The 14,394-nt window shown below is 36.6% G+C and overlaps 1 protein-coding gene across 1 annotated transcript; it reads right to left on the bottom strand.

The window, feature by feature from the left end:
* Nucleotides 1-1,780: 1,780 nt before the first annotated feature.
* LOC135622642 (phospho-N-acetylmuramoyl-pentapeptide-transferase homolog) lies at nt 1,781-14,121 on the bottom strand. Its single transcript, XM_065124656.1, has 8 exons — nt 13,788-14,121; nt 13,610-13,687; nt 13,288-13,511; nt 5,451-5,901; nt 5,256-5,320; nt 4,102-4,295; nt 2,712-2,920; nt 1,781-1,985 (listed from the first exon to the last, which is right to left on the bottom strand). Exons 1-8 carry the CDS (start codon nt 13,899-13,901, stop codon nt 1,803-1,805), a joined length of 1,518 nt encoding a protein of 505 aa, XP_064980728.1. The 5' UTR covers nt 13,902-14,121; the 3' UTR covers nt 1,781-1,802.
* Between the last annotated feature and the right edge of the window lie 273 nt (nt 14,122-14,394).

The following is a 14,394-nucleotide window of genomic DNA, read 5'->3' as shown; positions in this document are numbered from 1 at the left end:
AGCCGCCCATTTGGGAGTCTCCATCACATGCGGCTCGCTCGTCTACTGTCATACTTGCGTAGTCAAGTGACTGCTCTCATCTCGGTGATGAAACAGTATGAGTTGAAAGCCCTGCATGAAGCGTCAACACATTTAGCATGATAGTTTGCCCGATGTGATGTGGATGCAATTATGATCAGAATCATGGCATACAACATAATTAGGAGCAATCATAGCTGCAGATCTCGAAAGAAAACTTCCATTCAACACCGATTTAAAAACACGTTGAGCATTAGAAAGGATGTAAAAAATAAAGACGTCATGTCCTTTTCCTGACTGCAAAACGTATTACTTGGAACAAAAAAAAAAAACAACAACAAATTTAGCAGTACTGTGGTAGTGGTTGGTTGCTTTGATAGCTTTTCATCCTATTAGATAGGAAGGCATATTAGAACAGTTGATCCTTGCTGTGTGATTAAGTAAATTATAGGTCCAAATGAGTGGTAGATGCGGTTACAGTAGTGGTTGGTGGAAGAGAATCCAACAGCTTAATCTAAGCGTTGTATCAGAACATCACCAAAGGAAGAAATTGAATTTGACAGTCAAATTTTAATTTGAGATGGGATAACAGGTTGTAACAAGGGATTGAAACAACTGATATGGTTCCTGGAGATTACATAAGCTTTCTCACCGGATTAAGCGTCGCGTCAAATCTTCTACCCTTTGCTTTTTCCTCTTTTATTGTTTCGTCGTCTTTATTTATTTATTTTTTTCTTTCTTTTTCATGAGATTATCTCTAACCATGTTCTTCAAAATAAGCATTTTTCTTTGTAACAACAGTTTCCTGTGACTCGAATTGATGTTGCACGTTTTGGTGCATGCTGAAGGGACTGTCCTTGCAAAACTCAAGAGTGGAAGAAGAATCAATCCTGTTTTTAAAGGTCAAAAAATAAAAAGGGGTCATGAAACAATTAACAGACATGAGCAGCGGGGGCCGACAACCATATATGACGGCCAGTTAACAACGACCAGCCGACAACGATGCGGAGTCGGCATCTTGGTCTGGAAGAATGCTATACCCCTTACCTGTTGTTTATGTTGTTTGGGAAAACACGCATCGCACTGCTACGAACGTGTCTGGATGCTGTCCCCACCGTAGATGCGCAGTTATCTAGCGAGTCTAAAATGTCAAAAGAGGCAAGTAAAGACAATACCACTTTGGACGCGGTCACATCAAGGATGCTGATTCTTCCAAATCCTGAATCAACAAGGCACAATAGCCGAGAAAGAATACAAAACTATTTGATTCAACGAATGGAGGAAAGGCAGCATTGCTTGGTGTTCGAAGGCCAGCTCAACTTTTGGGATGTGGTGAGCCCGCCAATGTTCAGCACACAGTTTCTGGGCAGCCCTGCTCTTGGCTTTCAGCATAACCAGCCAACGGCGACCGGATGGATGACCTTTACATCGTTGTGTAAGAGGTAAGTATTCACTCAAAGCTCACCACAATGTATCATCTTTACATCCACCAAGGATCAAAATGGATGACCTTTTGAAAAAGAAAATGTTTTAGCCAACTACTAGGCGAAATTATGTCATCCAATTATTTACAGGAGACAACCTCTGTGAATCTGCTTTTATCTCTTATCTGCATCTTGCCTACAAACTGATCTCTCCTCACTGCTCATTTTGAAATGGCCAGACAGGATTTGCTACAAAACTTGTCTAGTATAAAGGCCATCTTGGACCACATAGCTTACCATGAATTAGCTCTGAGCCAAAACAATTACAGATGACAAGATACCTGAAGAAAAATTTGCACTTCAAGCTGAAAATAATCCAACATATCCAGCAAAAATTGCCAAGATGAATGATAACACATATGCACCGGCAACAATTATTGGTTCACTAATTCCACACAATTCAAAGTGATGGTGGATAGGTGCCATCAGAAAGATGCGCCTTCTAGTCCCATACAAGACTTCTGTGGCCTTCTTGAAGAGAACCTGCAGAAAATAACATGCTTAGAATGATGCAATAATTTAGAAACAGGCATGGGATGACAACAATGCTTTCCATCACTCTCAGAATGAAGGTATGTCCCCCGAGTGCAAGAAAGATACAGCATCGAATGCGGTCAAATGTCTACCGCTGGATATTTCCCAAGGAGAACTATCTTAACTGAGTTTGTTTATCATATGAAACTGTCATGATCTGACTGGCGAGGATCAGTTTATTTTTCTCATTGTAACAGGTTAATGTATTCAAGCTAAACATAGTTATTTCACTTGTGCTAGAAGAGAATTATAATGATGGCCCAAAATTAATATAGGCCTAAGTGATCTATTAAATTAGTATAGGCCTGAACAACATGGTCCAAAATGTTTAAATTGGCAGTAGTATACCTACCTAGCATCATAAACTAGCTCAAACCTTATCCCACTTGTAGTGTGTGACAAAACTTGTACTAGAAGAACAATGATATTTCATGAAGACATTAACACAATCTCCTCAAAACAGATAAAAGTGTTACATCCTTCTGTAAATAAGTAGATGAATCAAATCCTAGAGATGTTACGTTTAATGACAAACAGCACTAACAGGAAAAGATGTGGACAACATCAATGGGAGACAGCCATATACTAAAATCACAGGGCCATCGTATTCCATAACTATGCTAATATTGAGAGTTGATAATGCATCAGATAAACGTCAAGCTTAAATCAGCATACCTGCACTATGACTGATAGAACTTCCACCAAAAAGGTACCAGAAGCTATGAATAACGGAAAGAACATTCCTGACAAAGCAGCCATTGCAGCTAATGCACCGCCCAGTGCCAAAGATCCAGTGTCTCCCATAAAAATGGAAGCCTTGTATCTGTTATGAAATAGAAATCCTACACAGGCTCCAGCCATTGAAGATCCAAAAACTGCAAGATCTGTTGGGTGATGAAACAGTAAAAATATTGTTAGCTTTTTGGAACCTAATAAGAAGATAGTATTATAAAAATGGTCAATGCATGAGGCACCCACCAATGTGGACAAGAGGTGGGGTCATGACTTCTAACTTGAATCCTAGTCACTAAACTTGTAAAGAAGTAACCTCACAATTGAGTTATATTGAATTTAAATCCTCTAATCACAATCCAAACATGTTTTCACAAGTTGGCCAAATTGGCCCACTGGCTCAAAAACCCAAAAACAATGGATCTTTAAATACTTAGGTCGACTTGCTAAACCCACAATATTAGTAGTAGTAAGCCCATCAAACTTTATCAATGTAACTGACCTCCCTTTTCTATTTTCAGACTAACTGAGAAATCATACTCATAAGCTTGACGTCTTCATCAGGACCCAATAACAAACACATCCCTTACGTGGCATGTGAGGCTCATTATCCAGTGGTGGTTATGTCATCATTTCTACAGATAGCTCTTTCTTTCTTTGAGTCACTTACCATACACGCATACTACTAGGTCCTATTAGGTCCAGTCTAATATCAATTGTCATTGTCACAACCCAATCCGAAAAACCAAACCCACCAGTAAAAATATGATTATAGTGGGTCATCAAGCATGTGGCTAAACATATGTTGCAGGTATATAAGCCCATCAAGTCTTATAGACCAACATAGCCCACTTTCCGCTTTTGATATGGAGTTACCACATGTCTATTTGTTGAAGAAATCAAGTCATAGACATGAGAGCCAAATTGAATGTTAAATCAGCAGCTATGGTCTCATTTACGTGTAATGCTCTGTGGGCATATCTTTTTTAAGCGTTAATGTACAATAAAATGCAAGGTGCATTTATCAAAGAAAAAAAACAAGACACTAGAGCACTAACACTAGAAGTCTTAATTGCAAGTCGAACAAAAACTTCTCCTTGAGCTATAATTTATAGCAAGGGGGATTGATCAAGAGAACGAGCATGCACAACAATGACCATAAATTTGCATTGAAGAATATTGCATGCACCTGAACAATGTATATAGACAAAAATTTTGTATAAAATAGGTAGTACAGAATAGTATTACATTTGTTCACGAAAAGAGAGATATGCAAACTTCGGATAAGTGTCACAAACATCATTGACATTAAATTGCCAGTTATTATACTTACCAGGACATATTGCAAGGACAGCTACAGACATCCCTATAAAGGCCAATGCAGCGCACCCGCCAGCCAAGCCATCAAGTCCATCAGTCAAGTTAACACCGTTAGTCATTGAGGCAAAACAGAATACCGTCAATACTAGATAGAACTTCCCCAGATACATTATTCCCATTGGAGGAGGAAGAGGAACCAAAAATTTCCTTCAATCAAACATCAGGAAAGTAAAAAAAGAATCAGGATATACACTATATCTGACATAACAGGATGTGGTATTCATCATCACAAGGTTTGGGGAGAAAAGAACAAAAGAAGGATGTGTGAGGAATAAAGATATAGCAAAGGAAACAACCCTAGCTTCCTGCAAAAGTATCACTAGTGTCCATTTTGAAAGCAATCAAAATCCAATATCCATGCTATATGAGAAGCAAATAAGCACAGTGCAGCACAGAAGTTGTATCATGTTTGTTTGGAAAGAATTAGTTGCTTCAGAAGAAGAATAGATTAAATTTTATTCAATTGGTGGATGACATCTTAAACCACAACTCATAGACTTCACAACAGAACTCCTACCTTACAGAAGGGATATGATCTAAATTTTATCTCGATGATGGAGTATAAATGAAAGCAACTGACTATTCACAATTAACTTCATTCTTTCAAGATTCTTACAGCATGATGCTTGCTAAAAGAACCAGAAAATATGTAGATTATTATCATTTAGGATTCTCATATACAAGTTATTGTCTTCTTAAGTTACCCTCAATACCATCTCAAATGGTCAAACCATGCAACAAATCAGTAACACATCTGTATGTAAACCAAATCATTCTCCATCCACATCCATCAATATCAAAGTTTAAAGGAAGAATTAATAACATTGACAAGGAAACACAGATCTAAACAGGTGGGGTAGTGGATCGATGGAATATCATGCTATGACTAATTGTGCCAGTTGATTGGTTGAATTGGCCATATTTATTGCAGTTATCTATGATTTTTTTTGGGCATAACTGGACTAATTATAATCCCAGTTCTAATAATCTTATTAAATGCGAAAAGACTTTATGCAGTATAAGCAATAAGAGTAAGAAAAAGGGAAGTAATCAGATCATTGTTCACCACCCAAACATGATGATCTTGTTGGTTACAAGAAACTATACATGTTGTATGGTGTTGATATATGTGCCGAGTCCAACCAAAAGGAAAACCATGTTGCAGCAATTACCTGTCAACAGCCCCAACAAACATAATCAGATAAAAGCATCTGGGAACTGACATCATTTGTACACTATATATGATGCGTGTGATTTCTTTTGATGCAAAAGTCATACAAATATAGAGATGGAGAATTGTACCTGCAAACCTAATTTTGCCCAGCCTGGCAAGCCATAATTATGACTCTTAATACAACTTAGAAGATCATCAAGCAATCCAATTGCTGCAAATGCAATAGTGGCGACTGCTGCTCCAGAAACAGCAGTAGACCTTTCACCAGCTTTGATACTAGCAACAATGATACCGATAGGTATGAAAAATAACCCACCCATTGTTGGGGTTCCCCTTTTAGACGTATGAGAAGCTGGCCCTTCCTTCCGAAGGACCTGATGAATCCTCATGCTATCAACGATAGGGACAAAAATAAATCCAGCAAATGCTGACAAAGCTGCTGATAGTGTGAAAGGGTGTGTTAAGAAAAATGGTTCCAAGGGCATCCTCACAATCCGCCATGAACACCAATCAAAGAATAAAAGGAACACAAGCAGGAAAGCTACCAAACTCATGCTGATTAAAATTCCCTTTTGTGTTCTGACAATGGAAGAATCAACAAAACCAAAGTCAGCAATCGAGGAAAAGAGTGCTGTGGATGCCTATTCAGAATAAACAATTACTTTGATGCATTGGAAAAGATTTTTCTTGATAAAAGCATAGGAAATATTATACAAATATCTACATAAGTGTAAAGAATTTCATGTTGCCAAAGATAAACAAAAATATGGTGCTCATAAATGTTTTGTTTTGTTGTTTTTATTTTGGGCATTGTTTATGTCAAAAGTGTATGCAACTACTTACAATCCATCATCTAACTTTTAGATGTTCAGTTGTATCTTAAATTGTAAGCTATCATCAAATACTATTTGTTACGTCATGATGTGTGATTTCTTACTATGTAGGTCTTTTACATCACACAGCGTCTTAATGTATATTTACATTATATCATATTAATTTTCCTGTCAATTCTATTGAATCTTTTCAATTTTAATCATATGCCTATGCGCTAACTTTAGTGTATAAATGATGCAACCGTGCCCGACCTCACTGACAACCCCAACCAAAAAGAAACAAAAAACATGTTAGCTCCATTACTGCAAATCACTATATGTTCAGTTGGTTTGCAAGTAGAAAGTTGCTCACTTGAAATGCATATTTTGGGACAAAAGATGTGACACAAGAAATCATAAATTTATACTTTCTAGTATTTGCACCAATATAGTAGATGAAGATCATCAAGACACCTGGAGGTGAGAACCAAGAATGAGTACCAGGAAGAACATCCTTATAAGTGCATAAATAGTAAAATGCATAAAAGTTTATAAATTTTGCCATTTTCAGAGAAAAAATATAAAGGAAAAGGTGCACAAGAAATTACAAAAGTTTCATTTCTAGAAAAGGATCATTAGAGGAAATCAACAAAAGCATGCACAAATGTAATGTACAAAGTAGTCAATGAGAAGACATCCTAGTGATAAAGGCACAACATGCAGAGTAAAAAAGTCATAAGTTCTATAATAAATGTCACGTACGCATGTAATGTAATATTTGAATGGAACGAGTAGTTTTCTTTAGAAACCAAAAATGTGCACAAAACATTGCAAGTATTGTACTTATCATATATACTAAAGATGGCAATGCGACTCATGCTCATGGTACAGCCAAATATGGTCGGGTAACAAGTCAGGTGAAGTGAGGCACACCGAGTAGTTTGCTAAAAATAACTTGATGCCCAGTCTAAATGTCAAATAGAAGTAGTGAAAATAAATTGCATGCTACAAGATGTTATGATCTATAAAACAGATAATGCCTGTTATGGCAAATGTTGTAACGGTTATTATTAAATATCTTATTTAATAATAACGTAATCGTTCTTATTAAGATTCATAATTCATTATCATGAATTTCTTTATTTATTATGGTTTAAATGATTTCAGTTTCTTATTCTTTATGTATGAAACCGTTATTATTAAATTAAATATTTAATATCATTAAGTTCTTCATTATGGTCCAAACGTTACAAATTTGAATTAATTCTTGAACGTTATGAGTTGGTGATGATAAATGTTCTTGATGGGAGAACATCTATATATACATGAGGATTTTGGTCCCTTGGCTCAATCATCTCTTTGAAGCGAAAGGCTTTCTTACACCATCTAAAGCGAGAGTTCTGAGCCGAGAAGAACCAAAGTTCAAGAAGAAACCTCTGCAGAAATTCTTGGCGACAATGGCTGGAGGTACGCTATTTCGTTTCCGCATTAGTTTTATTGTGTTTCTATTACAATGATTTAGAAACACAAGTTGGCTTCATTAAAATTTCTTACATTTGGTATCAGAGCCGAATGACCTCTGCCTTGAAAAAGTTTTCATTTTTATGCCATGAAAATGATTTGATTTTGGTTTCTTCTTGGAAACTTCTTGATATATTTTATTGAAAATCATGAGGAAATATCATTTTCAACATTTTTAGTCGGTAAAATGCTCATATTATGTATGCATATTTAGTTATATTAAATTATGTTTATGAGCAAATTTTTTATGTTTAAAATGTCTAGTGATCCATATAATCTTAATTAATTAAGAATTAGCCACAGCATCCTTAATTAATTAAAATTATATATAAAGTTAAAATAAGGATCACATAAGTAACTAGACATCATATTGTGATTGATTATATTTCGTATAATAATTGTTATCCCACAGGATCTTTTATTATATTTAATATAATTAATCAGGATAAAATATCAGATTATTTTCATAATTTACCCACAGGGATTATGAATTGGAATATAATTTGATAGTTTTATCATAAAGATCATTTGAATCTATTTGAATTAAAAATTTAGCCCACAGGCAATTTTTATGTCATGAGATTCATATTTTTGGCATGTTTCACATTGGTAAAACATGTAATTTAGTCTATTAAGCTTCAAATTTTGACATAAGCATGTTTGATTTTATGCAGTTTCTCAAACTGTTAATTTCTCTGATATTCGATGTGATATTCCCGAACTTAGTGGTGATAACTATAAGATATGGAAGGAGAGGGTTCTCCTCCATTTAGGGTGGATGGATATTGATTATGCTATTAGAAAAGACGAACCACCTATAGTCATTGATACCAGCACTCTAACCGAGATCGCGTTATATGAGCGATGGGAGCGATCCAATCGGCTCAGCGTGATGTTTATCAAAACTAAGATAACTGCTGGCATACGTGGTTATGTTGACCAGCATGAAAATGTCCGAGAATTGCTAAAGGCTATCGATGAACAATTCATCACTTCGGATAAGGCACTAGCAAGCACCCTTATAATGAAATTTTCATCCCTTAGACTCACCAACATAAAGGGTGTGCGTGAGCACATAATGTAAATGCGAGATATTGCGGCTCAACTTAAGAAACTTGAGGTTAATATATCAGAATCCTTCCTGGTGCACTATATTCTGAACACCCTTCCACCTCAATATAGCCCTTTTAAAATTTCATACAATACACATAAGGACAAATGGTCAATTAATGAATTAATGACCATGTGTGTTCAAGAAGAAGAGAGGCTAGTAATGGAATTGGGTGAGAGTGCATTGATGGTAACCACTCGAGGGAAGAACAAAACTGACAAACATCAAGCCAATCAAAAAGCTTATCAGCAGGGAAAAGGTAAAATACCACCCCAAGCTGATATCAAGAAAGAAGCAAGGTGTTTCTTTTGTAAAAGAAAGGGACACATGAAGAAGGAATGTACGAAATTCCAACAATGGCTTGAAAAGAAAGGTAAACCAACCTCATATGTATGTTATGAATCTAATATGGTCAATGTTAATATTAACACCTGGTGGATTGACTCTGGATCAACAATCCATATTGCAAACTCTTTGCAGGGTATGCAAAACCTAAGGAAGCCAGTGGGAAGTGAGCAAAGCATCTTATCAGGAAATAAGATGGGCTCACATGTGGAAGCAATTGAAACATGCATTTTAACTTTAAGTAGTGCTTTTGTTTTAAAATTGGAAAGAACCTTTTATGTACCAAGTTTCTCACGAAACTTAATTTCTGTTTCCAGACTCGTACCATTTAGATATTCCTTTAATTTTAAAGACACATCATTTCGTTTATTATATAAATCTGATTGTGTTGGGAATGGTATTTTGTCTGACGGTCTTTACCGTATTTTATTACAAAATGATAATACTCAAGGTTCAATGCATGTTCACGCTGGCATTAAGAGGTGTAATATTAATGAGGACTCCTCTATATTATGGCATCGGAGATTAGGACATATCTCCATAGAGAGAATTAAAAGATTAGTTAAAGATGGGGTACTTAGTACTCTTGATTTTACTAATTTTAAGACTTGTGTGGACTGTATTAAAGGAAAACAGACCAATAAGTCCAAAATGGGTGCTAATGGGAGTTCAAACTTATTAGAAATAATTCATACTGATATATGTTGTCCAGACATGGACATACATGGTCAGAAATACTTCATCTCCTTTATAGATGATTACTCACGATATATGTATATATATTTGCTTCATAATAAAAATGAAGCATTGGATGCCTTCAAAGTCTTTAAGGCTGAAGTTAAGAACCAATGTGGTAAGCAAATTAAAATTGTGAGATCAGATAGGGGTGGAGAATATTATGGTAGATATACTGAAAATGGACAAGCACCTGGTCCTTTTGCTAAGTTTCTTCAAGAACATGGGATTATTGCCCAATACACTATGCCTGGTTCTCCAGACCAGAATGGTGTTGCAGAAAGAAGAAACCGAACATTATTGGACATGGTGCGGAGTATGCTTAGCAACTCCAATCTTCCTAAGTTCTTGTGGACTGAAGCATTAAAAACGGCTGTGTATATATTAAACCGAGTTCGAACCAAGGCTGTCCAAAAGACACCATTTGAACTATGGAAAGGTTGGAAACCAAGTTTGCGACATATGCGCGTTTGGGGATGTCCGTCTGAAGTTAGGATATATAATCCACAAGAGAAGAAACTGGACCCGAGGACTATTAGTGGGTATTTCATTGGATATGCCGAAAAGTCCAAAGGTTACAAGTTCTATTGTCCATCTCACACAACTAGGATTGTGGAATCAAGAAACGCTAAATTTCTTGAGGATGATGTGATTAGTGGGAGCGATCATTTCAGGAACATAGTTTCCGCACATGATCATATAGAATCTCAACCTTCCACATCAAATGATAGATTGGTTATAGTGCATAGCACTCCTCAAGTACAAACTAGTGCTGAACAACCAATCATTGAAATTCCACAAGTTGTTGATAGTATTCTAATAGATCAAGCAGTTCAGGAATTACAACAAGCTCCTGAACAACTAGTTGAACCACAAGTTCCTCAAGGAACCATTGGTACAACATTAAGAAGATCTACTAGAAATAAAAGATCAGCAATTCCTAGTGATTATGTTGTATATTTACAAGAATCTGACTATAATATTGGAGCCAAAAATGATCCTGAAACATTTTCACAAGCCATGAGTTGCAAAAGGTCAAATTTGTGGCATGATGCTATGAAAGAAGAGATGAATTTCATGATGAGCAATGGAGTCTGGGATCTTGTAGAGTTGCCTAATGAAGCAAAGGCCATTGGTTGTAAATGAGTCTTTAAAACTAAGAAAGATTCGTTAGGCAACATTGAGAGATACAAGGCAAGACTTGTTGCAAAGGGATTTACTCAAAAAAAGGGAATCGATTATACGGAGACATTTTCTCCTGTATCTAAGAAAGATTCTCTGCGTATTATTTTAGCATTAGTTGCTCATTTTGACCTTGAGTTGCAACAAATGGATGTGAAAACAGCATTTCTTAATGGAGATCTAGAGGAAGAGGTTTATATGAAACAACCTGAAGGTTTCTCCTCTAGTGTTGGTGAGCACTTGGTTTGCAAGCTTAGGAAGTCTATATACGGCTTAAAACAAGCCTCCCGCCAATGGTATTTTAAATTTCATGAAGTGATTTCTTCATTCGGATTTGTTGAAAATCTCATGGATCAATGCATATACCAGAAGGTTAGTGGGAGTAAAATATGTTTTCTTGTTTTATACGTAGATGATATTTTGCTTGCAACCAATGATAAGGATTTGCTGCATGAGGTGAAACAATTTCTTTCTAAAAATTTTGACATGAAGGATATGGGTGAAGCATCTTATGTCATTGGCATTAAGATCTATAGAGATAGACCTCGAGACATTTTAGGTCTATCACAAGAAACCTATATTGATAAACTTTTAGAAAGATTTCGGATGAAGGATTGTTCACCAAATGTTGCTCCCATTGTGAAAGGTGATAGGTTCAATTTGAACCAATGCCCAAAGAACAATTTTGAAAGGGAATCAATGAAAAACATCCCATATGCTTCTGTCGTAGGAAGCCTTATGTATGCTCAGGTCTGTACTAGACCTGATATTGCATTTATTGTGGGGATGCTAGGTCGATATCAGAGTAATCCAGGTATGGACCACTGGAGAGCTGCAAAGAAAGTGATGAGGTATCTACAAGGAACCAAAGATTACATGCTTATGTATAGACATACAGACAATCTGGATGTGATTGGTTACTCAGATTCAGACTTCGCCGGTTGTGTTGATTCTCGTAAATCAACATCAGGATATATTTTTATGATGGCCGGTGGAGCTATTTCTTGGAGAAGCGCTAAGCAGACCTTGACTGCTACTTCTACCATGAAAGCTGAGTTTGTCTCCTGCTTTGAGGCTACTTCACATGGTGTATGGCTTAAGAGTTTCATTTCTGGGCTTTTAGAATCATAGATTCTATTTCTAGGCCATTAAGAATTTTCTGTGACAATTCAGCTGCTGTCTTTATTGCTAAAAACAATAAAAGTGGAAGTCGAAGTAAACACATCGACATTAAGTATTTAGCCATAAGAGAACGTGTAAAAGAAAAGAAAGTGGTCATTGAGCACATTAGCACTGAATTGATGATTGCTGATCCTTTGACTAAAGGCATGCCACCTCTAAAATTCAAGGATCATGTAAAGAAAATGGGACTTAGTTCCACTTTGTAATGATATTGAAACTCTTATATATTGTGAAATTTTCTCATTTATGTGCATATTATTTTGAGAAAATAAATTGTTGTTGGACCAAGAATAAACATAAGGTTTATTCATAAAGTAATATTACCACATTAAGATTAAGAAACTAAATACATCGTGATACATGGATGATAATACTCGCTCTTAGAGGACTTATCGCTATGATTCATGTATTTATTTCTTAAGAAAGTTGTTCGAGAAAGATTAATTCAAATTATTAAGATAAACGTATGGACCAAGTGGGAGAATGTAACGGTTATTATTAAATATCTTATTTAATAATAACGTAATCGTTCTTATTAAGATTCATAATTCATTATCATGAATTTCTTTATTTATTATGGTTTAAATGATTTCAGTTTCTTATTCTTTATGTATGAAACCGTTATTATTAAATTAAATATTTAATATCATTAAGTTCTTCATTATGGTCCAAACGTTACAAATTTGAATTAATTCTTGAACGTTATGAGTTGGTGATGATAAATGTTCTTGATGGGAGAACATCTATATATACATGAGGATTTTGGTCCCTTGGCTCAATCATCTCTTTGAAGCGAAAGGCTTTCTTACACCATCTAAAGCGAGAGTTCTGAGCCGAGAAGAACCAAAGTTCAAGAAGAAACCTCTGCAGAAATTCTTGGCGACAATGGCTGGAGGTACGCTATTTCGTTTCCGCATTAGTTTTATTGTGTTTCTATTACAATGATTTAGAAACACAAGTTGGCTTCATTAAAATTTCTTACAAATGTATCTCCTGCCAATCCATTTGCCAACCATTAAAAACTTCAGAAGATTACTTCAAGAATTCGTTCCAGAGCTCTTAATCAGAAACACGCACCTTTTCTTCCTCCGCCCTCGAAGGGTTGCAAAACGGTGGGCGGCCACAGTTATAGAAGAATCGGGAGTTTCAAAACGTTCCTTGTTCGATCTCAATTCGACATCAGCGGTAGGTTGAACAATAAGGTCTGCGTCGCTGTCTTCGTCCTCGCTTGAAGCTAGATACGACGAATTCCCCCCGGAAACCCCGTTGCTGTCTTCCATAAGCGTGGGAAGGCCCGAATCCTGAAACGCAAATCAAGCATGGAAATAAGATTGGCCTTCGATTCAGGACGAAATAGAACCCTAAATTACCAATAAACGGAAGAAGAAATAGGAAAAACCTCATCAAAAGAGAAAGCAAACGGAACAAATGACCGTCGTAGCCAGCACCTCTGCCCATCGAATCTGAATCCACGTCGCTACACGAGAGAAAAAGCGGAAAATCGAATTCAGGAAGATTCAAACGAATCAATAGCTAAAAGCAATCAGAGACGAAATAGGCGAGCGCGGAATACTAACAGGAAAGATGGATGGGAAGCTGGCAGAAGAAATCCGCACTCTCGTCGACGCGGGCGAAGCGGAGATGCTTAGGGTTTGATGAAACCCGAGGAGGACGAGACGGGTAGAGCACATGAGGAGGATGGCACCGAGGAATCGATCGGAACGGAGCAATGGAGTCGAAAGGGGGCGGAGAAATAAATGACGTCGGGGTATTTATAGGCCAAAATAAAGTCCTCCGCATTTGCACCTCTCCGCAGCATCGAAAACGCAAAGCCGGAGCGAACAGCGACCTTCTTCTGTTGGCGACAAAGAGAGATACAAGTGACGCATCATCGAATGGACGGCGGCCCGCGGTTGATTTGATGTGTTCGGAATCGCTCGTCCGGTAATAACGTGAAATCCACGGGTCTCGCTTTCCTTCGCAGCGTGATCTGCGTTAAAGATCTGCAGGGATTAGGATTTTTTTTCTCGTGCTATCATCCGTCTGAATCAGATTTTCTATGGCCGTGCGGGTTTAGGGATTCGTTATATCAATTTAGCATTCTGATTCTTAGGTATAATTTTTTTATATTAATTTTTTATAATTATAAAATTAAAATATCTATGTCGAAATAGAAAAAATAAT

This window comes from Musa acuminata, chromosome BXJ2-9 (assembly GCF_036884655.1).
Source record: "Musa acuminata AAA Group cultivar baxijiao chromosome BXJ2-9, Cavendish_Baxijiao_AAA, whole genome shotgun sequence".
Lineage (NCBI taxonomy): Eukaryota > Viridiplantae > Streptophyta > Magnoliopsida > Zingiberales > Musaceae > Musa > Musa acuminata.
The sequence above is the reverse complement of the archived record's forward strand: the minus strand, read 5'-3'. Positions and strand labels throughout refer to the sequence as shown.